This window comes from Wyeomyia smithii, chromosome 1 (assembly GCF_029784165.1).
Source record: "Wyeomyia smithii strain HCP4-BCI-WySm-NY-G18 chromosome 1, ASM2978416v1, whole genome shotgun sequence".
Taxonomy (NCBI): domain Eukaryota; kingdom Metazoa; phylum Arthropoda; class Insecta; order Diptera; family Culicidae; genus Wyeomyia; species Wyeomyia smithii.
Genome location: NC_073694.1, coordinates 25012104 through 25039642, shown reverse-complemented (window position 1 = coordinate 25039642; position 27539 = coordinate 25012104). Strand labels below are relative to the sequence as shown.

The window sequence follows — 27539 nt, the reverse complement described above, 5'->3', positions numbered from 1 at the left end:
ACCATCGATATCGACATTATTGGTATTAAACGTAGAGCGGTGGAAGAGGCCTTTGAACCTCTCAAGAGGGAAGCTGCGCGAATTGGGCTTGTCATAAACTCTACCAAAACGAAATACATGGTGGCTGATGGAGAGCGTGGTAGCCTGTCGGATGTTGGTGCTGCGGTGTTGGTAGGTGAAGTAATCGACGAATTTATTTACCTGGGTACCTGAGTTACGTGCAACAATGAGGTTAGCTGCGAAATAAAGAGGCGGAAAGAAGCCTGCAAACCCGTACAAAGCTAGCACTCTATAAAACACTGATTGTCCCGGTGGCTCTCTATAGCCATGAAACATGGACACTAGGGTGGGGAATCGTTATATGGAAAAAACGAAACTTGATAGCAGAAAGCTAGAACCAAGTTTTTTTTTTGTTCTATTTGGGGCCCCAAACAATCCTAATTTATCGGAAGTCGATTGGTTTTGTCTCCGCTTGGCGCATTGCATTTCAAATTTATATGGAGATTTGTATGGAAAAACCAACTTTTGTGCTGTTTTCCATTCTTAAGAGCTTAAAATGGCTCAAACCATAGGTTTCATAACTTCAAATGGTAGGTTTTTTGATGCTTAAAAACTTGGCCGAAGACACTAAAGAGCTAGGGTGTCCCAAAAAATACTAGAGCTGTTCAAAGTAGAGTATGTCGAAATTTATGTTGCAAATCATTTTTTCTGCCAACACTGCCAGTGTACCGGCGTCAGTCAGATTTCCATCAAAAGTAACCTTTGAAACACGTTGTAGATTCTCTCTACGCCTAGAATATTGACCTAAATTTGTTTGTTTGATCCAGCTGAGTGTACAAAGTCGTAACGACAGGTTACTTCTGATGTGAATCCTACTGACGCCGATGTTGGCAGAAAACAAAATTTTCTGCATTTAAATCGACATACTCACCTTTGAACAGCTCTTCTTAGGGACATTATAGCTCTTCAGTGTCCTCAAAGCAAAATTGTTAGGCATCTAAAATACTATACTTTAACATAATGTAGTGCGTTATTAGAGAATTATTGAGCTCTCTAGAAAGGTAAATGCAAAAAAGTAGGTTTTCCCATTGAAATTTTCATACAAATTTGAAATGCAATGCGCCAAGCGGAGACAAAGCCAATCGACTTCAGGTAAGTTTAGGGTTGTTTAGGGCCCCAAAAGGAACCAAAAAAACTTGGTTCTGGAAAATCGATCACTTTTCCCCACCCTAATAGACACTGAAAGAGAATGATCGGCGTTGTTTTCGAGCGTAGAATTTTGCGATCAATCCTTGGCGGCAAACTGGAAAATGATGTTTGGCGCAGGCGCATGAACCATGAAGTACCAGGCATACAAATCGGTGGATATAGTCAAACAGATAGAACAAGGCAGGCTACAGTGGGCTGAGCATGTAACTAAAATACCGGGGAACGATCACAAGAACTATGGTATCTCTTACGGGAGTCACTTCACGGTGAAATAAATGTCACTCTCACGCTCACTCCACTTTTTTAGACCTATTCCTGAGTCCACCTAAAGTGAGGTGACAAAAATTAGTGAGATTGACAGTGAAGTGAAAATGAAGATAGGACAAGTGAAATGATGTCCCTGGAAGTCGATTGAGCTGAAATTGTGTATGGAGACATTTTCTGAGAAAACGAAACCGTTGCGCCCTACCGCTAAACGAAATTCGAAGGTCATTTTTTCCCTTACGTTCCATTGGCCGCAGCTCAAAAATTTGTTTGTCCCAGAGTCGCTTACAAATATAAGACAAGCCATGTTCGATTTTGGCAACACGTCCAAATTTAAATTTTTTATGATGCCTACCGGTCTAAAGGGAAAATTCAATTCAATGCTGGGATGGTTGCTGGTTTCAACACGTCCAAAATTTTATGTTGCAAAAATTGAACCGTGCCAAAAACGAAACGTGCCAAAATCGAATGGTCTGTATATCAATTTGTCCCCTCTTTTTCTCTGTCAGCACTTGTTTTCAGATTCTAAAACCGATTTAGCAAACTTTGACAATAATCAATCAAAGTTCTTTTTCGAGGGACACTATTCCAGTCACCCCGAACTTTTTTGCAGGGGATTTTCTCCAGCACCCAAATAGCGCCTGAATAGCTGCAATTATGGTTGACTTTTTTCCTTAGATGTTTTTTCAATGATTTTTTTTGTGTTGAACGGTATTTTATGTATTCGTAAGACAGCTAATCTCCCAGATGGTCTCGAGGTACGATGCTGGCCAAACAAGCCAGTCGTCTTAGGTTCGAGTCTCGGCTCGGGAGAGACTGTTAGTGTCAGTAGGATCGTAGCGATTGCCCCGCAATTGTCCCGTTCACTAAACAGTCGACTGCGAAGTCTGTGTATAAAAAACAGAAGGTCGAGTTCCGAATCGGAATGTAGCACCAAGGCTTTGCTTTTAAGACAGCTAAGGGGCCGTTCCTAAACCACGTGGTCATAAAGAGGGGAACGGGGGGGGTTTGTAAAAAGTCCATGAAAGACCACGCACTTTTTTTGGTCTTTTTTTCCTGACTTATAATTTATTATTGCCATCAAGTCAAGAATGAAGTTTTTGCGTTTTAGAAATATAGAATGTACTGAACGTTTAATAATAGAAATGTGAGAAATTTAAGCGAATTTTTGGCACTTGAAAATGAAAAGACCACGTGGTTAAAGTCGCAAAGAAACGGGCCTACGCTCACACGGTAGTAATAGCAAACCGTGTGACGTGTCAGATGCGGCAGCGATTAACGGAATCAGGAACCAGACCGGTTTAGACTGGCGTTCCTGCCTTGCCATGTGTAATTGTAATGTCGCAGATGGCCAGGCGCGTGGGAAACAACACTTCTAGGTGGTGTTAAACGAGGGAAAAGATAGAAGAGTCGTCAAGGAGAATAGGATCGAAACTTGGGAGGATGGATAAACTGTAGATCCGTTTACCTTGGACCAGGCGAGAAAAAGCTTACAGAAAGCTGAAGAACCTCAAAGCCGCTGAAAAGGATTGCTCACCAGCCGATCTTTTCGAAGTCGGGAATGAGCGACTGTATAATGCAATTCCCCAGATTATCTTGAGAATATGAGGCTACCTTCGGACAAGTTGGAATAACTTATATGCCCTATCTATAAGAAGAGACATAGACTCGGCTGTAGCAACAATATAGACATAACCCTCCTCAATTCCACAAGCATTTGTTGGTTTCAATGCGGTTTTCAACCGGACAAGATCCTCGACTAGTTTCAGGAACACAACTTGCAGACATTTTTATAGACTTCAAGGCGGCGTACGATACAGTGAAACGAGTTGTGGCATATTATGCTTCACAACAAAACTGATCAAGCTTGTACATGTGACTCTCGACGGTTTCACATTGGTTGGCATTGGATAGTCTAAACCAACGGGATGAGCTCTCGGATTTGCTGTTAAACATAGAAAGGTGTCTTAACGGCGGGCAAAAATTGCCGATTCTTCATGGATTTACCTTCACAAGTACTGATAAAACTACCCATGCAACATCGATCATAGTAACCTATGAGTCAGCAGAAAAAAATTGACAGCTCTTTTAGTCTGAATTCGTTACTTCACTTGAGGTGGAATCGGAAATAAGTCCAAGAAAGTGAAGTGAGCGTGAGAGTGAAATATATTTCACCGTGAAGTGACTCCCGTAATAAGCACCAGTACCTAGTGAACATGGACATGTATGTCAGGAAGTGGCAGTCCCGTCCACTGGTCTCGGACTTGCAGTCAATGACGTAGCGGTAACGGCTAAATAAGATGGTCAAGTCGATTTTTCCGGCGAATAGCGGTGGTGATGAACAACGGGACCTATCTCACCCTAGATGACAACGACAGGCAGCGCACTTCGTTTTCTACTTTCCCCACAAAGGAGAGAGCTCAGAGGTGAAGTTAATTTCACACACCAAGTTTCCCAAGAAAATGCTGCTGTGGCTGACAATCAATGAGAAGGATGTCAATGCCGCTCTTCTGTCGCTCCGGGGAAATTTCTAGTACGAAGTGCCTGCCGAAAGTTGCGTCGTTTATCAAGAAATAGGTACCTTAAGGAGTTATATACCTTTTTGGTCGAGAAAAATGAGGGAAGTTTGAATTTATTTTCAAGTGCATAGCACCATTTTTATTGAATCAAAGTGGTATTTTTCTGAAAGTACAGTTTATCAACAACAAAAATATACGTTTGATTTTGAGATATACTTATTATTACTGAAGTGATGGCCGTTTCCCCGAAACGCTATTTTTTTGCAGAGGCTTGCGGTGATCCTGATAGAGACTCAGCGGTTCAACCGAAATAAAAAAACTCATATTATTTCATTAGTTTAGAAGCTTGCCGGGTCCTTGAACGATCGCTTTTATGAGTATTTTGTTTTCAGTGCAAACGGGAACGTTTTTCCCAAAAAATGCACGTTTTGAGCGCTAAAAATTGGAAGAAGGAAATCGGCTCAGTAGTTTTCCCGCAATCAGGATCATGGCAAATTCATTTTTCGGAAAACACTACTCCGAGATAATCGTGTGTAAAGTTTCAAGTTTAGCTTATGCGGCCGTGGCGAGACGCGCTGCAAATCGCTCTAACTTTCTTCCTATTGCTCAGATCTTTATGAAAATTTGTGAAAATGTTCTCAAGATGTTGTATTTGAAGATAATGCAATAATTTTTTTTTCGGTGTTTTGAAAACTAAAAAGGTATATAACCCCTTAAGAGCGAATTGTAATTGATATAGGCTATCAGCCCGTTACGCCTCTTAAATATAGATAAAATATATGTTTTCGTTTAAGTATATTGTTGATTTCTCAAATATAATTTTAGTAGTTTTGAAATCACTTCTGAAATCATGTTCATAGAGATAACGTCCTGCAGTTCGTTGAACTCGTTTAAAAATCTGCTTGTGCGATCGTGTTGTGTGTAGTTCCTTAGTCCTAATGGTGGATCATAGACCCTCCGACGACGAAAAGAAACCAGACTTTAGTTAAAAAGCCGCTGAAAAGAGACTCCATCGCCGGAAGAAACGACAGCATTGGGAGCGTATTCTTGCGGAGCCGGAAAGTTGCTTCTCCAGGCGCGATGCGAGGAGCTTCTACAAGAAGGTCAACGGAATCAGGAATCGAAACGTGTCAGCCCCTGTCATGTGCAACGATAGGGAGGGGAACCTGATAACCGATAAAACAAAGGTGGCCAGGCGTTGGAAGAAACACTTAAGTGTGCTGTTGAACGGTGAGGGAAACAGTGGAGTCGAAAGGAGCAGGATGACTATTGAGAATGATGGTCAAGCTGTGGATTCACCATCCGTGGACGAGGTGAAGAAAGCAGTAAAAGAGCTGAGAAACTGCAAGGCAGCCGGGAAGGACGGCATTCCCGCCGAACTCTTCAAAGTCGGGAGCGAACAGCTGTATCGTGCCATCCATCGGATCATGCTGAGAGTGTGGTCTGATGAAGAATTGCCCTCGGACTGGTTGGAGGGTCTCATATGCCTGATCTACAAAAAAGGCCATCGCCTGGACTGTAGCAATTATCGAGGCATAAGTCTTCTCAATACCGTGTACAAAATTCTCTCCCGCATCCTGTTCCACAGACTGAGGCCGTTGCAGGAGACCTTTGTTGGCGAGTACCAATGCGAATTTCGAGGAGGACGCTCCACCGCGGACCAAATGTGTACCTTGCGACAAATCCTCGATAAATTTCGAGAATTAAACTTGCAGACGCACCATCTGTTCATAGCCTTCAGGGTATCGTACGATTCAGTTAAGAGAAAAGAGTTATGGTGTGCAGAGAAGCGGCACCATCATTACGAAATCGCACATGCTTCTCGGTTTTGTGGACGATATCCACATCATTGGTATCAACCGTAGAGCTGTGGAAGAGGCCTTCGGACCTCTCAGAAGAGAAGCTGCGAGATTAGGGCTTGTCATAAACCTTGGCAAAACGAAATACATGGTGGCTGGCAGAGTGCGTGGTAGTCCGTCGGAGGTTGGTGCTGCTGTGGTGCTAGGTGGGGAAACATTTGAAAGAGTCGACGAATTTATTTACCTGGGAACATTAGTGACATGTGACAACGAGGTTAGTCGTGAGATAAAGAGGTGGATAGCAGCCGCAAACAGGGCCTTTTACGGACTACGTAACCAGCTAAGGTCCCGCAGTCTGCAAATCCGTACTAAACTTGCACTCTATAAAACACTGATTTTTCCGGTGGCTCTCTACGGCCATGAATCATGGACGCTGAAAGAGGCTGATTGGCGAGCTCTTGGTGTTTTTGAGCGTAGGATTTTGCGTTCAATCCTTGGCGGCAAACTAGAAAATGGTGTTTGGCGCAGACGCATAAACCATGAAGTGTACCAGGCATACAAATCGGCGGATATAGTCAAGCAGATGAAACACGGCAGGCTTCAGTGGGCTGGACATGTAGCGAGAATACCGGATGAGCGTCAAGCGAAGGCTATATTTAGCAGGAATCTTGATAGAGGTCGTCGACTTCGGGGTAGACCCTGCACTCGTTGGATGTTTGCTGTCGACGAGGATGCACGCGAAATAGGTGTTAGGGGCGATTGGAGGATAGCAGCCCAAGACCGAGGGACATGGCGACGTATTCTGGATTCGGCACTCGATCGATAATCGGTCTGTCGCCGAAAAAGTAAAGTAAAGTAAGTAACAGGTTAGAGCTTTCAATTCGTCCACTAAGTGTATTGCAATAGAACATGTCTTATGTCTGCTACTTACTGTTTCAAGATCTTCTATGCAGAAAGGTTTTTATATTCTGGTAGTTCGCCATTCCATCCGAGGTGCCCTACGCCCATTTTACGAACTTACGCTGAACTGATTTTAGTCGTTGCTTCTGTACGCCATATTTTTGTCGCCAAACCAGACTCGCGAAATCCAGTTTCGTTCTTACAATGCTGATGTAGATTGTAAGAATTGCAAGAGGGTCCGTAAATTTCCGTCCGAATCGTCGTGTGACAGCAGAGTTGCATCGATTTCTTTACTACTCTATCGATATGATCGTTGAATGTGAGAGACTGATCCATGGTACGTATTGTAAAATGGAAGGTTCTAACATATAGTCAAATAATATCGGTCGAACTCTTCTGGTGTACGTTATAATAGAGTATTTACTCGCATTTATACTGAGTCCAATTCTATCAACGAATCTTTCAAAATTATTTAGATCCTCTTGGAACAGTTTGCAATCTTCGGCGATTTCAATTGGTAGGAAAATTTCATCTGTGTAAATTAATACAGGAGAGACTGGTGAAGAAAAAAATGAACATACAACAGACATGAGCTCAGAATCGCAGAAAAACGTATGTTAGGGCCATACAAATCCAGAATACGAAATGATCCAAAAGAAACCTCAAATACGCCCAGAAATTGTTTCAGAAGTGACCAGAAACAATCGCAATTTTCACCTTTTTAAGGTAGGATAAGACCAAACTGAACATTAGTTCCGGAATTCCTAGATTTGAGCCAAACGCAGGCTACTAACCTCTTTCCGTTTTCAAAATAGTTTGGAAAGATGCAACCATAGATGAGAGGAGAACGGCAGGAAATCGACTTCTTTTAATTCTATTTCACATTAACATACACACAATGAGAAATAACAGAATAACTAGGTGTAAAGTTTTAATCGCAATTCTAATCGTTACTGGAAGTAGGACGAAGGTCACAGATAAACAGGTGATAAAATTGTAGCACAACACTAAAAGAATATAATAGAATGGAAAAACAGAATAAGAGCAATTCTAAATATGTGTCTTTGCCTATAGGATTACTTTTATCTCACTTGTTTACTGGATAACCTACAACATATATACTCACAGCTAAACCAACAAATTTATCCAGTGACTACTGTTATGATGACTGCTAAGGAAGTTAAGTTTTAGGCGATTATTGTATGTACCCTGTCAATTCGAGTCTAGATCGGGTTGCGCTCTAAGTAGTTTTGTGCTACGTGCGTGTATCAGTCTACTAACCGGGTGCTCGTAATTCTTTTTGCATTACACGAGAGGAAACAGAGCAAGGTTACTGCAAGGAAGTGCAATTATGTTTTTTTTTTTCCAATTTCTACGCGCTTCCCCCATCTGACGAAAACTACTCACGTGGTGTAGGTTTAACGAGAGCGAAACCTAATCGTTCAATTTGGCTAATTCGGCAGAGCTAACGAAAGAAGAAAAAAACGCTTTCCATTTTTACTAGTAAACGCGTACTGCACGTTTTGGGCATGCTTTCATGCTTTGCTTGGTTTCCATTGTTGTGATTTGTCTAATCAACAAAACCGTAAGTTTGCCGAAACCCTAGCTTTCGTTTTTTCTTCTTCTTGGTTACACCCAATTAAAAACAGAAACAATTCAAATCTGCGATCATGATAGCAAACTTTAGATTTGTTGATTAACGTTGAAAATAACAGTGAATATCGTAATGAAAATGACCTATTATTGCTAGAAAATACATCCCACAGAAACGCATCTCTGTGCCCCCTTAAATGTACAACTTTGATCCTAACCTAATACTTCTGAACATTTGCATCTTCTACTGTCCGGTAACCTGTTTCGTTCCACAGTCCTGCCTCCTTTTCTCATAACATTTGGCACCGCGTTTTCCCTTGACTTGCAAAAAAAAAAAAATAAATAATAAAACAAACAACTCACCCCCTTCTTCTTAATCATCCCAGTCGTCGTTCGCCGAATTCGAGTCACTATCGTCCTCATCCGAAGACCGAATGACACGGCCTCGTTCAGCCAGCGCTCGCCGCAAGGCGTCCGCCAGGGCATCGGTGCCACAGTCGCCACTGCCCCCGCTTCCGCTGCTCCGATCGACGGCAGCGTTCTGCTCTCGATCGGCAACCGGTCGCAGCTCGATACCGTCGCGGATCTGCGATAGCAGACCACTGCGGGGGTCACCCCCGCTGCCGGTGCTCAGCGCACTTTGGTCCACTTTCTAAAAGATTCATAATTAAAATTTGGTAATAATGACGGCACAACACAAAACAAATCAAATTACTTTTAGCGTTGCTCCTTTACGGATGCTTTCCAACAGTGCCGACCGACTGTCATCAGCGACTATCGGCGGGGCTGGTGATTTTTGCGACGATGGGGCCATCATTGGTGGCGGTGGAGGCGGAACCGCTCCGGAAGAGACTGGCGGTGGTGGTGGAGGAGGAGGCTGTTGATAAAAAAAGCAAATCAAATCATTATCAGAGTTTCTGGTTTTGCGAGAGCATCACAATCAACTTACTGGTCCCGGAGTGGGTGCTGCTGCCGGTGGAGTCACCAGCTGTTGCTGCATTGGAGGCGGTCGGGAAGGCGCTTGATTTACCTTTGGTGGGGTCGTAGCCGGGAGCGGCGGTAGCGTTCTGTTGGGAGGCGGTGGCGGTGGGTTTCGCTGTTGATTGTTACCGTTGATTTGCTGTTGTTGCTGGAAAAAGGCATTTTTCTGTATGGTAATATTGCATTCGCTACAATCAAACTATCCAACCTGCTCCTGGTGGTTCCTAATTGGAACCGGTGGCGGTGCCGGTGGTTTCTGCTTCCGATTGCCACTCTGCTCGTGCTTCATCGTATCAAGCACCTTGTGATTCTGAATAAAGTCATAGATAAACTCACGAGTTTCGCGATCTTTCAACTGAAAAAAGAACCGCCAATTATCTGACATTCAATTACAAAAGACTGCCGGTGTCACTCGCTTACATGTTGGTCCCTCACGCCTGCCTTCACAAGGAAGGGTTTGAGCGTTTCCTCTTCGCCGCTTAGATCGAATCCGCTGGTTGGGCTCCAGCCGACGTGCGTCAGGTGCTTGAAGTTCGATGGCATTCCTATGTCCTCCTTGCGTAGGCGTGCTTTTCCTTTGTTTTTAGCTTTCTGGTAGTGTTGCTGCTGCTGCTGTTGTTGTTGCAGCTGGAAGCCAGCATTCGGAATCGCTTGTTGAGTCGCAACTGCGCGCATTTCAAAAGAAAAGATTAAACGCCGTTAACGATAACTGATAATTGATTTTGAAAAGTATAGTTTACTCTTTCTACTTACATGACGGCTTGTGGCGCAGCGTCACGGTGTTATCGTTGAAGGCATTGTTTTGGTTCGAAACGGGGGGCGGTCGGGCCGGTGGTGGATCTTTACGGGTGCTGTTTCGTTTTAGACGATCTGTAATTGAGAAAAAACGTATACAATGAATTTAGGAAATTGATATACTTGCAAGTTATTATGGCCTCTATTACAGAAGACGAGGCTAGTAACTCGCCTTGCCTGCAGTCACTGACGTGGTGAGTTAAATGACTCAAAATGGCTTCTAAAGGCCAAAAAAAAAATACCGTCAACAAAGGACTGAACTAACTAATTGAAATAGATCTCCGGATCGTCTGGAGGCCAGAAATTTGTTAAAATGGAAATCATCCCAAATTGAGCTCAGAATGACGAGATTGGGAACATTGGGTCTATTGATGAAAAAAAATATTTTCAGTATCTGAACGGCTTGCTTGATCGGTATAGTGTTTTCGGCAAAGTTGAAGATAATGATATTGTCTTTTCAAGAAGGTTTAAGGTTCGACGTTAGTAACGTTATGCGGGTGCCTTCCAGCGGTTTCGTAAATAGAACCGCCAGTTTTTCATGGGTTCCGATCGGCTCGATTTTCAGGGTTCCACTTACTAAGTGATGTTTCACGTCGATGTGTTTCATCCTCTTACTTTCCAGGTTCTTGGCCATTCAAACGCATCCATGATTATCCTCGTATATTGTCATAGGTTTGGCAGTCACGCGAAGATCTTCCAGGAAGCCGCTGATCCACAGGTTGGTTGCTGAGCGCCGGTTGCTGCAGCGCCGAGAGTGACGTATTCGGCTTTGCTTGCGATAGACACAATGGACGGTGGCATTGGCATAGCCAACGAGTGCTTTTGCTTCACTGTACCTCTGATAAACGAGACTCAATGATTTGGGCCCGTTCAGGTATCGTTACCACTGGGTTTAACGCATTCGGTTGAAGACTGCTGCTGGAATGGACCAAGATACCCCACAGGATGGCAGAGCATGAAACCTTCTTTTGCAGTTGGGTGCCAAATTTCGTCCGGTAACCAGAAGACCGTCAATACAGCTTGTCCTTGTCGCGATATCTGACATATAGGTAGTGGTCTCAATACGACCTGACAAGCGAGTCCGTAAGGCGACTTTTGCAGCAGGCACGTCATCCCCGATGCAGATTTCACTCCGTCTGAAGCAGAGATGTAGATTTTATCCTTCAGCTTGACGTAAAGGAAACCTGTCTTCACATCCATCTGGTGGAGGAAGAAGCCTTTGTGGATGCCTATTACAAGAACTAACTAGTTTGTTGCCAGCTTGGCCACCGGAGTGTACGTTTCATCTCAGCCCAGTCCCGGTTACTGGAGAAATCTTTCGCAAGGAGTCGGGCCTTGTATCGCACTGCCCGTCCTTGCTCGTCCTTCTTCATTAGAAAAATCCACGGACATGACATGATATGAGCTTCCACACTTGGTTGCGTCCGATTTATTGTAAAAGTAACCTGTCCGAGCCAGCTTTATCTTGGGCTATATTCCGGATAACTGGCTGAAGGTGAAGATAGTGTTTATTCCCAAAGTTCGAAGAAAGGATAATACACTACCTAAGACTTTCAGACCCATAAGTCTGACTTCATCACTTCTCGAGTTGATGGAGAAAATAATGGATAAATATATCCGTGATGAGTTTTTTAAAGACTCCCCGCTGAATAGGAACCAACATGCCTATCAAAGCGGCAAGTCAACAGAAACTGCTCTTCACAGCTTAGTGACGTTGATTGAAAAGTCCCTGAGTTATCAGGAGACGGCGCTATGTGCCTTTCTTGATATTAAAGGGGCCTTCGATAACACGTCCTTTGCATCAAATAATACGGCTCTCTCCAATAAGGGAATCGACCACACTTCAAGGAGCTGGATACTCTCTTCTGCTCTCTAGCAAAAAGATCACAGTTAGGGAACCTGTATATTAGAGAAATGACAAGACACCCACCGTTAAGGCAACTGTCAACATCAAAACGAATAACGGCAATGCAAAATGATACAACTCGCCCGTTTTGATGTTGACAGTTGCCTTAACGGTGAGTGTCTCGGCGCTTCTCTGACTAATCACAGCAACCTTGGGAGATTCGTCTGTAACAATGTCAGAGATCAAGGGATGCCCGCAAGGAGGAGTTCTCTCGCCCTTGTTATGGTCACTAGTTGTCGACGTACTTCTCAATAAACTTTCACAGCTTGGATACGAGGTCATTGGATACGCTGATGACATCGTCCTCATCGTCAGAGGTAAAGATGACGCAGCTCTGTCGAGCAAAATGCAAGCGACTCTGGATGCCACCACGTTATGGTGCCTACAGGAGGGTCTAAACATAAACCCATTAAAAACAGTCCTAATTCCATTCAGTAGACGAAGGAAGATCTCGATCACGCCTCCAAAACTGAATGGAGTCCGACTGGGCTTCAGCAATGAAGTCAAATACCTCGGATTTTTTCTGGAAAAGAAACTGAACTGGTCTGCACAACTGGATCATGCCGCTAAGAAAGCGATCTCGGCGATCTGGGCCTGCAGAATTCTGTTCGGTAAGACCTGGGGACGGAAACCAGACTTGGCACTCTGGTCTTACAAGACCATTGCCCGACCAAGAATCATCCATGCTGCCCTTGTGTGGTGGCCTAAGGTGAACGAAGTGACTGCGCAAGTCAAACACAAAAAAGTTCAAAGACTTGCATGTCTTTCGGTTACCAGCGCTATGCGAACAACTCCAACTGCAGCCATGGAAGCTATGCTTTGCCTACTACCTCTACATCTTCATGTGAAAAAGGAAGCAGAGCTTGGCGCTCTAAGGTTGCAAAGGAGGATAACTATACCTTCGCATACTTAGGGAGTTCAAACTAACTCCGCTATTAACTACAGTCTCCGACTGGATGGACGTTAGGACCAACATGGATATTCCGTATAGTGATGAAAACAAACCGCTCTATGTGGAACAATGGTTAGTCAGTTTTTATACGGATGGCTCGAAAATGGGATCCGGTGTATAGGGACCCGGTATCAGGGAAACATTTTCCCTGGGCAAATGGCCCACCGTTTTTCAAGCAGAGGTATTTGCCATATATGTCTGCGCAAAAATATGTCTGAAACGCAACCACAGACTTGCGAAAATCGGTATATACTCGGACAGTCAAGCAGCACTACTAGCACTTAAGTCCGTCAAATGCGCTTCCAAACTTGTTTGGAATGCATATATACTCTACGGGAACTCTCCCGGCAGAACTCAGAAAAACTGAGTTGGGTTTTGGGTGCCCGGACATTGCGGAGTCAAGGGTAATGAACAAGCTGACTACCTAGCAAGACAGGGATCAGCTCAGCGGTTTATTGGCCCCGAGCCGTTTCTGGGTACGTCCAATTCCGCTATCAAAAGTGAACTACTAACTTGGAAAAGGCTAGAAATAGTATCCCAATGGCAACAGGTACAGGGTTGTAGACAAGCTAAAAAGTTAATCTATCCGAACCCCGGATTCACCAGAAAGTTACTTAGTCTAAATCGTAACGAACTACGGATAATCACGGGACTCCTTACCGGACACTGTCCCGCTTTTTATCATTTAAAGAAAATCGGTGTAGTGTTGAACGACACCTGCCGATTCTGCAAATCTGAACCAGAGAGCATTTGTTTTGCTCTTGCGGAGCTCTTGCTTCCTCTAGGTCCAACTTCTTAGGAAGTTACCTTTCAACTCCATACCAAGTATGGAGCTCTAATCCCAAGCAGGTCATTAGTTTGATGAACTATGTTGTACCTAATTGGGGTACAGGTTTACAACAAAACAGTTCTACTCCATCAATGAGTACGAGCAATCCGTAACCTGTGCACAGCAATCGGGGCCAGCCACAAAAGACAATCAGCAAGACTGTCGCAGTGGCATTTCAGTACCCAGTGCCCTTCAGGCATACAAGTAAAAACAAAACCTGTCCGATTAATTGTAAATCTAACTGCATTTCGCCCTTCAGTAACGTGCGCTTCCGCATTTGTGGCATTTCTCATCGAATTTTCCTTCAAGGATGTAAATTATAAGTTACACTCCTCATTTTCCCAAGCCGACACCTCGCACACATGTTTGAACAACTTTGTATGACAAACTTGACGTCCTCAAGTAGTACTACAACTTTGTCGAAGAGTGTATTACTCTTACTAAAACACCGGAGTCGTGAGAGCACATTTATGAAAATTATCGCGGTCGTGGTAATTACCGCGATAGTTTGCAAGAATATGCTCTCAAAGCTCCGGTCTTTGAGCACAAGCAATACTCTCTTCGACAAAGTTGTAGTACTACTTGACGACTTCAAGTTAGTCATACAAAGTTTTTCAAAAAAGTGTTTATTGAACAAGATATCGGCTTGCGAAAAAAATGAGTGTGAGTGATTAGAGGAATAGGGGCATAATGAGCACCCTAACTTGGTTGCTAATTTAAGCATGGAAAACGACAAAAAATTTCAGCTGTCTTCAGTGAAAAACTTTATCGTATAATGGTGAAAAACACAAATTTGATTCATGCAACGTTTGTCGCGAGATGCCGTGATACTTGGCGGCTTGTTTCGTGAATGTCCCATCGCGCCTTATGGTCGCCAATTCTGCCTGCCGTCCCTTTTTCTGACCGATTCGGTCTCAAAGATTTTCTACTATATGTTCGCACCATCACTGTAAACAAACACTGACTATGGAAACAGACAAACTCACAAGTCTACTGAGATGAATTTCAGGTAAGTTTATGTGACAAGGTGTGCTCATTTCACCCCACCTAAAGGTGACCATTTCGCCCTTATCGAATTATTTAAAGTTAACATGAGATTTTAACACTAATTATAACTTAAAATCAAAACTTCAATGATGGTGAAATTTGGGGTACGACCCATACGTTATATTGATGTGTCTGCATACTTGATTGAGCCATTGAAACGACCGTAGAAGCTTATTTTGTAGTGCGCAATAATAATAATTTTTCTAACATCCGGGAACCAAGTTGATTTTTTCAATATATTTTCATATTTTAAGGGCATCTTCAGCGGTGGTCTATTTTTAAAACAACTTTATACTAGATTTACACCAGCGAAACCAGGATAGAACCAGATAATATAGACCAACTTTTCGTTCTCCGCACCGGTGTTGTATATCTTGTTGCTTTAAATCGCTGACATCTGTCACACTGTCAACAATTCAATACCCCATGCTATCAGTTTACGAGACTTGTTATAATAAAAAGCACTCAATATTTAACAAACGGAAATTCGATAATTTTTACTCACATTAAACGATTACTTTGGCAAGACACTTTATATCCACAAGGGTTTATGGATTTGGCGGTTTGACCCGAGCGTCAGTGACATTTCTTACGATGGATTAGTATGATCGAAAAATTTCTGCTACAGTTGGGCTTCAGAGGTTAGCGAAAAATATTTGATCGCGTAGATGTTCGTCTTCCGGTTTCATTTCATCAATATTTTCAAATCTTGCAGTTCTTCAAACTTGGGTTGGGTTTTGAGGATATTGAAACAAGCCTGCATTTTGAACATTTTCAGTTCAGTGTCTTCGAGGAACATTTTTCTGGCTTCTTAAGGTCTCCTCTAGTCCCCCTACAAATAAGGCGATTAACAAATACCCAACATATTTGTCATCTTGGTGGCTGATGGTTGCAAACCAAGTAGTTGAACCTACGGTTATGGTCTTCCAGAATTCCCCTTTTAGCTGATCGGTTTCCTTAAAGCCGAAAACGACAAATCTGTTCATTTTCTTCTTCAAAAAATCCACAAAAATGAATTGTGATAAAAAATCATTGTTTTGTTTATTCCCCAACACCCGCAAAACGCTTATATGAAAATAGCTAAAAAAGAGGTATTCAATTGAAATATGACATTTTACCCACCTATTGGTAGCGTAAAAAGGGTTTTAGAACGATATATTTCTTGTTCCAAAAAGTGACAAAAATAGACCAAAACATATGCCAGTTTCGAATTTTTTCAATTTAGATCTGGTATAGAACAAAATTTACACCACCGGCGCAGCAGTGAATTAGAGTTTGTTCCAAAATAATAGAACAAAACAACGATTTGGACCACCGCTGAAGATGCCCTAAACAGACATATCACTTCTGTTATACATAAAGAGATACTGTAGTAACTACAGAAGAGTTCCACATACCATATTATATTAAAAAATGCGTATTATGCCCCTAATCCCCCTGCATCCTTGCGTTGATGCTTGCCTGTAAACGCTTCTGGTTTTTCGCTCGTTGGATCGCTCGTTCGATCAGCACGTTTCTGCTCTTCCGCCAAAAGCCTCTGCTGGAGGCCAGGTCCAGGGTAGGATCGTCCTCCTTGATGTTTTTCAGTGCTGTAACTAATATATCATACTAGTCCTGTAAACTCAAAAAAACTGCGATCTCCAGCCGCCAGCGTTGTATCGGTCGTTTTCAGTTGTCGCATCAAATCATCAAACTCCAGAAGGTGGGACCGCACCGATGTCTATTCCTCCATTCGCAAACGTCCGATGTTCTTCTTTAGTAGCGTTTGGCTGGCCGCCAACTTCTTAGCGAAAACTTCGTTGAGGCTCGTCCACATTTCCTTGGCGGTAGTCTTGTCCCGGACAACCTCCAGAACTTTATCGGGCAGGAGCACGACGATCAAGCTCACTGCCTTTCGGTCCGCTTCCAGAAAAAGCCTTTCCCTCGTATCCGCCACTGGGGCGTCTTCCGTCAGCATTTGAAATACGGCCGCCGCATTAAGGTACATCTTGACGCAAAAACTCTAATTTCAAATCTAGGCCCTCCGGAATACTGGGGAACCCAGTGCGCAGCTTTCTTCGGACTGCGCAAAACCTTTTGTTGGTAATACTCGAATAGAATACAAACCGGATTACAAATGATAGATTTAATAATCTGTTTCTTGAAGCGGTTGAAAATGAACTTACTTGTCCTAGGTGAAAATACTGCCTCAGAGTGTTTATGCGTTGCCGAAGTAACGACGCTTATACTAAACAAGAAGCTGTCAGCCCGGTTGTTATTTACGAGATATCCTTGACAACCCGGGTTGCTGTTTTCACATCAAACAAATCATTTTAGCTCAGATAGGATAATTATGTCGAATTCGTTTTTACGGCAGGACTATACCGTCCCGGACTACAATTTGCAGCTAAAAAAACACTTTCCGAGCAGTTGCAATGGTATGCGTAATACCAGAGGTAGCTGCCACTTTTGTTTTGGTCATTATCGCCATTGTCTTTTTGTCGCGTTTGTGCTACTGTACGAAAAATTTGCCAATTTACTAAAAATGACAGAATAACAAAATAAAATCCAACCTGATGTTTGACACGCGAAGAACGATTTTCAAAGCAAACCGGTTTTGACACATTTTTTTTTGACTTTGACACATATGTGTGAATGTGTTGGTGTCTTCAAAACTGCACTCTGTTTCTTTCGCGGACTGTCCGCGACAGAAAAAGGGTAGTCCGAGATAGTCCGGAAAATAAAAAAAAACAGCAATAGGACAAAGTGTAGTCCACGGGGTAGCTACACCGCAAAAACGAAAACGACATTAGTTTTATTTAGAGTTCAACTTGTGTTTCTTATGTCTAAATAAACAATAAAAATGGCATGTCAAATTTTAAAAACTAACCATATACATTTTGTTTATTTGCCCAAAATATGAGATGTGCAAAATATCAGCTCAATCGAATATGGTTTAGGGGGGCCTCAAAGCGCTCAAAGATGTGATTTTTTTACCCTCGAAAATCTACCAAGGGGAAAGTACAAGACATTAGGTAAATCGAAAAAAAAAAATGCCGATGCCAAATGACTTCAAGATGCTTTAAAACGTCGAATTATGGAGTTATCTCGAAAAAAATGGTTGCCCAAAAATCGACTTTTTGAGGCGTTATACGTACGAAACGGTGACAGCTTTTTGATGACATTCGAGATCGTTCTTTTAAAACAGTATTTATACAGGTATTAGCAAAACAAAGACAGCCGACAGAAAAAATGTTTTGTGACTACAACGTTGCCGTCTAATTTGACATACACGAATATTTTTCCTTAGCCGTTCATCTTATTCCCACATCGACGATGGCATGTATGGTTGTATATAAAATTCGGTATACGATACACATATACTCCAGTACACAGTCACTCTATTGTCGAGTTTTCTTTTCATTGCACGAAGGCTGTCGTATAAGCTTATTCTTCCTACAACCTTTTTAAACAGCCGTCACACGAAATCATTTGTAGACAAATTAAAATGTCTCCGGTGCATCGAACTAGGCTCTTTCTTGTTCCACAACTTGTTGAAAATGTTTGACACAGATTATATGCGTTTCTGAAATATTTTGGTTCACATAGGTGAAAATTCTATAGACGCTTTGATTAATACCGACTGATAGAATCGAGTCATTATCGGATCATAAAGCAGTTGAATTGAATATACAAGAAGTATCTTTGACAGTAATTGCTACTTTCGCGAAATTCTGACAACCGACTGTTAGATTTTCGCGAAAGTAGCAATTACTGTCAAAGATACTTCTTGTATATTCAATTCAACAACCGACTGTTAGCACAAATCCCAGGGAGCTGCGTAGCCGCAAGGTTACAGAGTCCGCTTTTTCAAGCGGATGGTCATGGGTTCGAATCTTAGTAGAATCAGGCCATCCGATGTCAAAAATGACTTAAGCATGGGTTTATTCTCAAGCTCCCCACCAGTTACCCTTCCTTTACGCTGAAATCTACAAATACCTTTGCGTGACTTCCTCTTAACAAAAAATAAGTCCCTCTTACCAATAAAACTGGCCAGAAGGACGCACGACGAAACTTCTCCAGAGAATTATAATTGGTGATATTTTGCAAGAGGAACGAGTATCGGTATAGTAGAACAGTAAGCGTGTAAGGAAGAGTAGCACATTACACACAAGCACTGATGAACAATAATAATAAGCATGCCACTTCTCAATAGAGGTATTGCTATTAACAGAAGTGCGGGATACAGCAGACACCCGGGCATATCTCACAATAGATCTCCCAAGTAACAATTCTATAGCTACTTGGTTTTCTAACGGTTTTATCACAGCAATGAATATCACCAACGATTTTATGGCGGTTAAACCCGTTGCCAAAAATAGCAAGTCGTAATGAACACTGATAGCTGTCAATAAAACTCTAATAAAACTTGCAATAAAACCGACAAGAGTCAATGCGATTTTGCTTTATTATTGGTTTTATTATTACTATCTATTGCCCCATAAAACCACTCCAGCTTGCTGTCATATAACATAGAAACCAGTTTTATTGCGGTCATTCAAATGCCCAGTTTTAACCTGTCAAACTTGTAAACAAATATATGCAGGCAATGATATACATAAAGGTAAGACAAAAGCGGCTGAGTTGATTTAGTGTGATGCAGAATTCTGTCGCAGTCTCCGTAAGATGTGTGTAAAATGCTTTAGAGCATCTTGCAGCGCATTTGTAAACATTGATGACGTAGAACTCCAAAAATTTAATAAAGTAACACAGCAAACTTAGTACTTTTCGGTAGTTTTTTTTTTAATTTTATCGCCAGTTTGGCTTGTTTTGGTTGAGAATAATTTCCTATGTCGTTAAATTATGCGTCCTTAAAAATAAGGTAGGGGCAAGACACTATTGATATATTTCGAAATATATTCAATATTCAATTAAACTAAGTATGTATCGTTGCATTTTTCGTGCACCTCTCTATTTATATCAAAGTTTGTTGATTCCTCATTATCGTCGGTGTGATGTCAGATTTTTCATAAAAATAAAGTTGTCTAGGCCCCAGGGATTTACCATATTTTTCTCTAATAATACAGGCATCCAACCTTTGCCGCACCTTACAACATATCATTGAACTAGGCTTATTGCGGCTACGATGAATACCAACCGCGCCATATTGATATTTTTGAAACTTTTTATAATCTTGAAACGAAAATCGAATCGTCGTCCGACTAACAAATAAACTGAATATCCTAAGTTGATTTTGATCTATCTCTGTATTGAAGAACACGGCTAGATTTTTTTTCTGGAAAACTGAGCAGAAACAATCCAATTCATTTTTGCTAACAATGAGATCATTTTTGTAAGCCCGTACTATTTTGATGGCGCATAAATTTTAAGCGCCTATGAAATCAAAATGCACGACAAAATTTCATGCGCATATGCTTGAGAGCTACAAAACCTACCAGAAACCCCTCCTTATTCCTTATCTTTCTACAATATCACCATCAAATAAAATCGATTGCACGATGATAACCAACACAGGTAAAACATTTCTCCCGCGACGAGAGATTTCCTCATTAAAAAAAGTGGCGTGATGTTCTGGTGTGTGTGCAGGAACGGCACAACAAATCAACTTATTACGGTTGCTGTCAAGCAATGAAAAGTTGATTTGGACTCATTGTGGCAAGTAGCAGAGCGCAATAATGCAACCAAACTTATTGCACTCTTAAAGAGGTAATGCCAGCTGCTTATAGTATGCGGTACTCTTTCCATGTGGTTTCAAAGTAGTTTTATTGCCATTCTTATAATTAATTCAATAAGCTTGGCAAGGGTGGGCCACCTGGCTGTAAAGCAAACCTATAGCGGTTATCAGGAGGTTCTGATAGTATTTTTAGTTTTAACAGCAATTTTGCGAAGTTGGTCATGAAAACCGCTAAAAGAATGCAATACGACTTAAATTGTTACTTGGGCTACGATTCTGGTCGCAGTGAGGAAGCCCATACAGGAAAAAAAATAGCACAAATCCCACAATTTAAAATAGTAAAGAGTTCCCTGTGGAGGTGAATATAGTTTACGTATAGAAAATAGAATACGAAATTACGAATAGAAAATATAGAAAACAACGTAAAAGTGTGACAAATGGATAATTGTTTTGGGTAAATATTAAATGCTGCATCGAAATTGTCGTGTGGCAATTTTGATCTCCAAACAAAAAAAAAACGATTGGGATAAAAGGTTATTTCCTGCAGAATCAGTATAGCTGAGAATAAAACGCGTCAGATATTCCTTCTTCGAGCTGGTGTATTTCGCTTGCAGTGTGCGTTATCACCAATCATTGTCTTAATCCCTGCTGTATCGCAGGTGAGACCAAGGTCTCCACTTTGCAAAATGCATTCGCAACCGCTTTGTTTGCTTATCACTTTATCGTACTACAAGACTAATCTCATAAGTTATCGCTTTGGGTCTAATCTGTTAGAAACCGCCTCGTGCTTTGCAAGTGAGCGTACGAATAAAAACCACCGTATAGAGGCGAACCAGCCAAAGGCTGAAAACCTCTCTAATAAAGAAAAAAAAAAACCACCGTAGATAACGTGATAAGGAAAGTCTCTCCCCTTTCCGACTCTCAAAGCATACGTACCATCTCTTCGCCGGTTCCGATTGATAATCGTCGACGCAGTCGTACTCATGAAAGCCGCCGCCTCTTCTTCCGTTGCGAAGTTGAAGGCCACTATACCATCCTGTCGAAAGAAAACAAATCAAGACCTTGTTATCAGGGAACTCATAACCTCATTTCTCACCTGGCCCTCGAAAACGATCAAAAACGGCTTCGGTTTGGTGACCTCGATCTTGTCGTACAGCTCCTGCTCCCACACCAGGCGGTTCGTTTTCAGACAGTACAGCCGGAAGAAGTACGACTTGCGGATGTTATCCTTGATGAAGCAGAGCGCCCCGGTCCACCGCTTGACCCAGGAAGCGTGCGCCGGCGATTGCGTCATGTACAGCTGCACCACGGCGGTGCATTGGGTCTGCCGAAAAAAAAAGAGAGAGAAAAATAAAAAATGCAATTAGATATGAGTGGTTTAATAATGTGATTTGTGAATTATTTTGCGCACAACATGAAAGTAAATCAGGCTAGCTAAAGTGGTTGGTTGTACACATCTTATGCAATCCGAAAGCAGCGGGTGACATCACATGGTTCATGGCTGTGTAATCACTTCAAATCGGTAACGCCAATTCTAGGGGACAAAAAATCGAATTTGTGTCAATCGATCAGACGGATTGGATAAGACACATTCGCACGTGTTATCAACATTTCTCTTCCGCCCGTCGATCGATCGGTTCCATTATTTTTATTCATCACCCGGTGAGGTGTTACAGTAAGTGAAAAGACTGAAACGGAATCGGAAACAAGGGGAGTCTGGCTGCTTTTATTTACGGGTGATGCGCGCCTTGCATTGTTATGCAAAACTGCTCTACACTGCGGCACGTATGAATGGATGGAGTTTTAATTCACCGTCGGTATTTCTCCCTGCTCCGTGCGGTCGGAGTTGCGCGGGAGAGTGGCAAATGGGAAATAGTAAAACGTCTGTTTACGTACGTAAAGTTTGCAAACCTCATTCATGACGCGTCGGGCTAGCCTCCGCACTCCAACTGATAGTCAAATTGGATTACTTTTTTCTTCTCTCCTTCGATGATTACACCATTTAAGACGTGTGTGCCAGCAGCGTCAGACCCCCGCGCACGACTCTCGTGAGTGTTGAAGAAAAAGTGGATTATTAGATAGGCTTGATCGTTACGGGTTTATAATAATGCGTCCGCGATATCGGCTAGACAATATTCCATGCACAACCCGGATTATTTTTTCTAATGGCAAGTAAAAAAAAAGCATGGACTGATTTGCATTCCATTTGCACGAAGGAAGTCACCCATTTGTGTTTTGATTTTGCATTTGATTGCATTATTCAAACAGTTGTTCAAACTTGCATTGAACAAACAAAACGAGCATTGCTTTTGTCAATGTAGTGAATATGTATTATAACTTTACGGGAAATGGAATTCTGCATAAATTAAAAGTGCAACTCTACAAACCATTTATTTACTGACTTTAATCTTGATTCGCAGGACGAATGAACTCTGTGTTCAGACTTGTTCGAAGGTATTTAGTAAAAACCATGAGAAATCACATTTCACAAAAAAAAGTTTCGAAGTCCAATTCAAATGTCGAAATTTCTTGTTTTTATATGGATTTAGTAATTTACGCAGTTTTGCACGTACAAAACCGACTCCTGTGTATTTCTTCGATTATTTATGTTTCGTAATTATATTTTACAATTCAAGAGATATCTCACTAACCTGCATTTTTTTTCCACAAAACAAAAAGTAATTCGGAAATCAACTTAGATTACATTTTGGACTATTTTTTTGTTTTTTTTTTCCACACGTATTTGTTTCACGAAAGCTAATCTTGATAAAAGGCTCGTGAAATAAAATCCCAGTATTTAAGTACCATTTTTATTGCACAATTCGAAATGCCGCAAATAGGTTCCAGGCCAATAAATTGAGAGGTGGAACCTTGTTTGCCCATTTCATCTGCTTTTTCATTGCCTTAATTCCGCAGTGCCCTGGAACCCAGTACAAATTGACATTTGGGGGAAGTAAAATACGAAGTGCCCTGCCAGTCCTTGCCATCCAGGGCGAGACAGGTCTTGTCGTCACCATTTGCCGGGAAAATCGACTTGACCATCTTATTCAGGCGCTGACGCTGCGTCATTGCCTGCATCTCCGAGACTAGTGCCCATGTTGTGTCCATGTGCGCCGGATACTTTTTCACTGTTTGGCCGGTTGCACCGACCTCCCAGCCAAGCGCACGCAGAGATGTAGCCCCCTTATTCTCGGTCTTTCCCTTCACTGCCGTAATCTCGCAAACTGACGTAAGCGCCAAAGTAGCTGACTTGTGTTTTTTGCGATTAAATGATAGAACACACCAAACCGGACCTATAGGCACCGAAATTTTATCAAAAGTGCAAAAAATAGCGTCATTAATTCACGAAAACGAAATGACGTAACCGCCAACCCAACTATGTTTGTTATGCTTTCATTGCATTCAACGACTCGCAAATTTACCCAAATTTGGCATGTAAATGTTTTTGGGAGCAGAAAATATTTCTATGGTGGTACGATACCTCTCTCTTCTCTGCAAGAGAGAGTTCCGTCCACGTAAAACACATATTTGAAACAATTTTTCCGGAAAATAGCTCAAAATGACCGAAACGATGCCCATGAGCCAAGAACTGAGACTATTTAGAATTCTAAGATGGCTACTTCTGGTTTCCTAATAATAAACCAAAATGGCCAAATACCATCTAATATGAGAATTTCCGCAATCAGAATGATACCCAGAGGCCAGAAATTAAGCCTTTTTGAAATCCAAGATGACGACTTCTACTCTCTGGAAAACATCCCAAAATTATCGAATACCACTCAATATGAATTGGGATGATTAACAGAAGCCTACAATTGACTTCCCAGAGAAGACCGTGTTAATTTCCGACCACGGATTCAGCTTAGCGGGGATGAAATCGAGGAAGTTGGCAATTGCGTGCACCTAGGTGATTACCGAAGAACGACATTAGCGGAGAAATTCGTCGAGGTCCTATGGCGGAAAATTGTGCATTTTTTGGACTCCGGAGGACGCACTGCTCGAATAAAACCCGCCGCGGAATGAAGTTGACTATCTACAAAACATTGATCATACTGTAGCCCTCTAAGGCCACGAAGCTTGGTCCATGCTCGTGGACAACTAAAGCGCACTTGCTTTTTGTACGGAAGAAGTGCAGATGGAAGATGGCAGAGGCGACGAATGCTATTATATTCCAAACTAAGTATTCTCGAATCACGAATATCTGCCCGATTATGAAAAAAAATGTTGAGCGACTTGTCGCACACTACGATGGATGTACCTCAATCGGTTGTAGAAACAGTGAAATAAAAATTGCTGTTTCTACAACAAAATGACGTTGGTAACATAACTTCAGTTAATGAACCTTTTTCCACAAATTATACGTTCGGCAATGTTTTGTGATTATATTGATACATTATGTACAGATCAGATTATTGAAATTCGTCCTAACACTCATTATACAAACGTTTTTGGAAAAAGCTTCGTACTGAAAATTTTACTCGCTGTCGCATACGTCAGTCTGCGAGATTACGGCAGTTCAGCATCCTTTGAAGCATTATGTCGCTCAGTGTCGTCGGCCGTCCGGAACCGGGCTTTCTTTCAATGCTGATTGTTGTCCAATAGTTCCAAGATGTTGTAGATGCCGGAACGGGCGTATCCGGTGTCCACGAACTGCCGCACGATATCTGTTTTCGACGCGACTGGATACCGTTCTTTGAAGGAGTAGCTTTACTTTTTTCGCCATCACGGTTAAAATTCGACTTGTAGTGCTGTCAATTTTTTTCTGCTGACTCATGGGTTACTATGATTAATGCTGCATGGGTAGTTTCGTCAGTGCGAGTGAAGGTAAAACCGCAGACCGTTGAGCTCAAAACTTGTGTAAAGATTTTTGTGTGGTCCCCGTGGCTCTGTGGTTAGCGATGTCGGTCGGCTAGCTCTCCCACACGTTTCGATATCGGGTTCGATTCCCGATCGAGTCGAGGATCTTTTCGAGCTGGAAATTTTCTCGATTCAGCACTGGGGCACGGTGTATCGTTGTACTTATCCTACACGTGCAAAATGTGCCAAAAACAATATCGATAACGAATTCTCTCAAGTTAACTTAATTAGCCCCCAGGCTAAGCGTGCGATATTGTTGTATTGTAAAGATTTTTGTAGTAGCAATTCGTAACCAGATAGCACTACCAGGGACGCCAGCCTGGTTCACCAGCGAAAAGAAATAATATTGTAGCAATAAGATCAACATGCAGCGCTAGTGTATAAGTGATTTATAACGCAAAACCAGTCGATCAGCATACATTTTAGAAGTAGCGTGTACTGCATTAGGCGCAACTTCAATGTCTCTGCTCAATTTCCCAGCTCCTGGTTCTCTGAATCTGGATTTACTCGATATAAACACGCACTGTATAAATTGTTTACCTTGTGTGTTCGTCTTATTTTTACAACCTTCTAACAACAGGATTCGCCGGTGAGTTACGGATATTCAATTTCAAGCCAGTATAAAAATGTTCGATTATGGTACGAAAACAGCGTTGGACTGGCATCATGGCTCTGAGTGATAAATTTCCAACATTGTTATGTGTAGCTAGAAAAAAAAAACACTCAAAAAAAAGTTCAGAGTGAAAATGTCAAAATTTTTAAACGTTCATAACTTTTTGGTTTTTCCTTTTACCATCACCAAAATTTGACAGACATATTGTCATCTTTAATGCGTAAAGAAATTAGATTATTATAAAAGGTACTTTTTGAGATACTGTCAAACTTGTTTTTGTGCGAGGGATAGGGACCGCACAAAATAAATCGCATAAAAAATCATTTGAAACTTCACGGGCAGCTACAAAACAATATTTCCACAGTGTTATAAAAAAACTTTTTTATGCGGTGGATAGGAACCGCATAAAAAAAATTCTCAGTTAAAAATAACTCAAAAGTTGTTGATTCTGATTTAGAATACCTATGAGAACAATTTTAAAACATCAGATTGATAAACGAAACTTTTTAAAACACACTAATCCTTTCAACCGGCAAGCAATTCGTGACTTTTCCTACGTAAAACTGGCTCAAATAGTAATTTTTGGACGCAACACCTTTGTAATGCGTTGGAACTCATTCCAAGAATCGGAAAAATTAAATGGCTGAAAATGTTGTCGGAAGTGGTCCTTTTTCATATACCGCACAAAAAAAATCTAACAAAAACAATCGCACAAAAGAAAATAATCGCATAGAAAAAGTCGCACAAAATAAATTTCGCACAAAAAGAGTCGCACAAAATCAGGTTTGACTGTACCTAATATTTTGTGACAATTTGCAAAGTTTTTTTTACAGTATATAAATTTTTTCGAGAACCGCATTTTTATTACCTACAACTTTGCGGAAGACACCATTTCAATCAAACAAGCCGTTTTTTTGATATTTAAATTTTTGCCCATCAGTCACCATTTTGGATAGGCCCTTTTGAGTCTTTTTTTTCTTGTGACAGTGTAACATTGTGCGCCGAAATTTAAGGAATTACTTATTTCATTGATCTCCTGATAATATTTCTTAACAGAGATAGAATCAAGTAGACCAAAATAAAATTAAATAACAGCGCCAAACGAATGACAGTGTGCATCTCTGTGATGCGTGAGTGCCATTAGACCATTTTTTCTATATGCGAGAGCCGATAGTCATTCTACATTTACGAGCGAAAGTCCACTGCGACGCAGACTAACGAAGCGAATCAAATGAAAGTGTCCATCGTTTACAAGTATGGTCGTGAATTCGAATATTAGTTAGATAGAAGCAGGACATTTTTGGTTATCAAAGGACTTAGGCATGGGCTTCTCACCAGCCCAACCCTTTCTAACAAACACTTTTTTGTGTCGTCCTGGAAGTACGGTAGTGAGAAGAGTTAGTGTGAAATTGTTAAAAGAGGACTTCTAGGGAATTGTCTGAAATTTCGTATTGAAAAAATTAACTTTGAAATCCTGCACTGAAAAAATTAAACATTAAATTAAAGTTGCTTAAGGTAGTAAGGCCTACATATCCATAAAATTGAGAGGAGGGCGCTGCCAATCCTTCATATATACGCCCGTCGTTCAGGGTGAATTCAAA

The 27539-nt window shown here is 41.6% G+C and overlaps 1 protein-coding gene across 5 annotated transcripts in view; it reads right to left on the bottom strand.

Moving 5' to 3' along the window:
* Positions 1-7590: 7590 nt before the first annotated feature.
* Positions 7591-27539, bottom strand: part of LOC129717795 (actin nucleation-promoting factor WASL) — a 35850-nt gene continuing 15901 nt past the window's right edge. For all 5 annotated transcript variants that reach the window (XM_055667966.1, XM_055667965.1, XM_055667964.1 and 2 more), the window contains exons 3-10: positions 21565-21792; positions 21405-21504; positions 10019-10135; positions 9686-9930; positions 9474-9620; positions 9234-9413; positions 9000-9161; positions 7591-8936 (exon numbers count right to left, since the gene is read on the bottom strand). In XM_055667966.1, coding sequence (XP_055523941.1) covers positions 8658-8936; positions 9000-9161; positions 9234-9413; positions 9474-9620; positions 9686-9930; positions 10019-10135; positions 21405-21504; positions 21565-21792 — 1458 coding nt within the window. In that variant the 3' untranslated portion in view covers positions 7591-8657. The remainder of the gene's footprint in view (positions 8937-8999; positions 9162-9233; positions 9414-9473; positions 9621-9685; positions 9931-10018; positions 10136-21404; positions 21505-21564; positions 21793-27539) is intronic.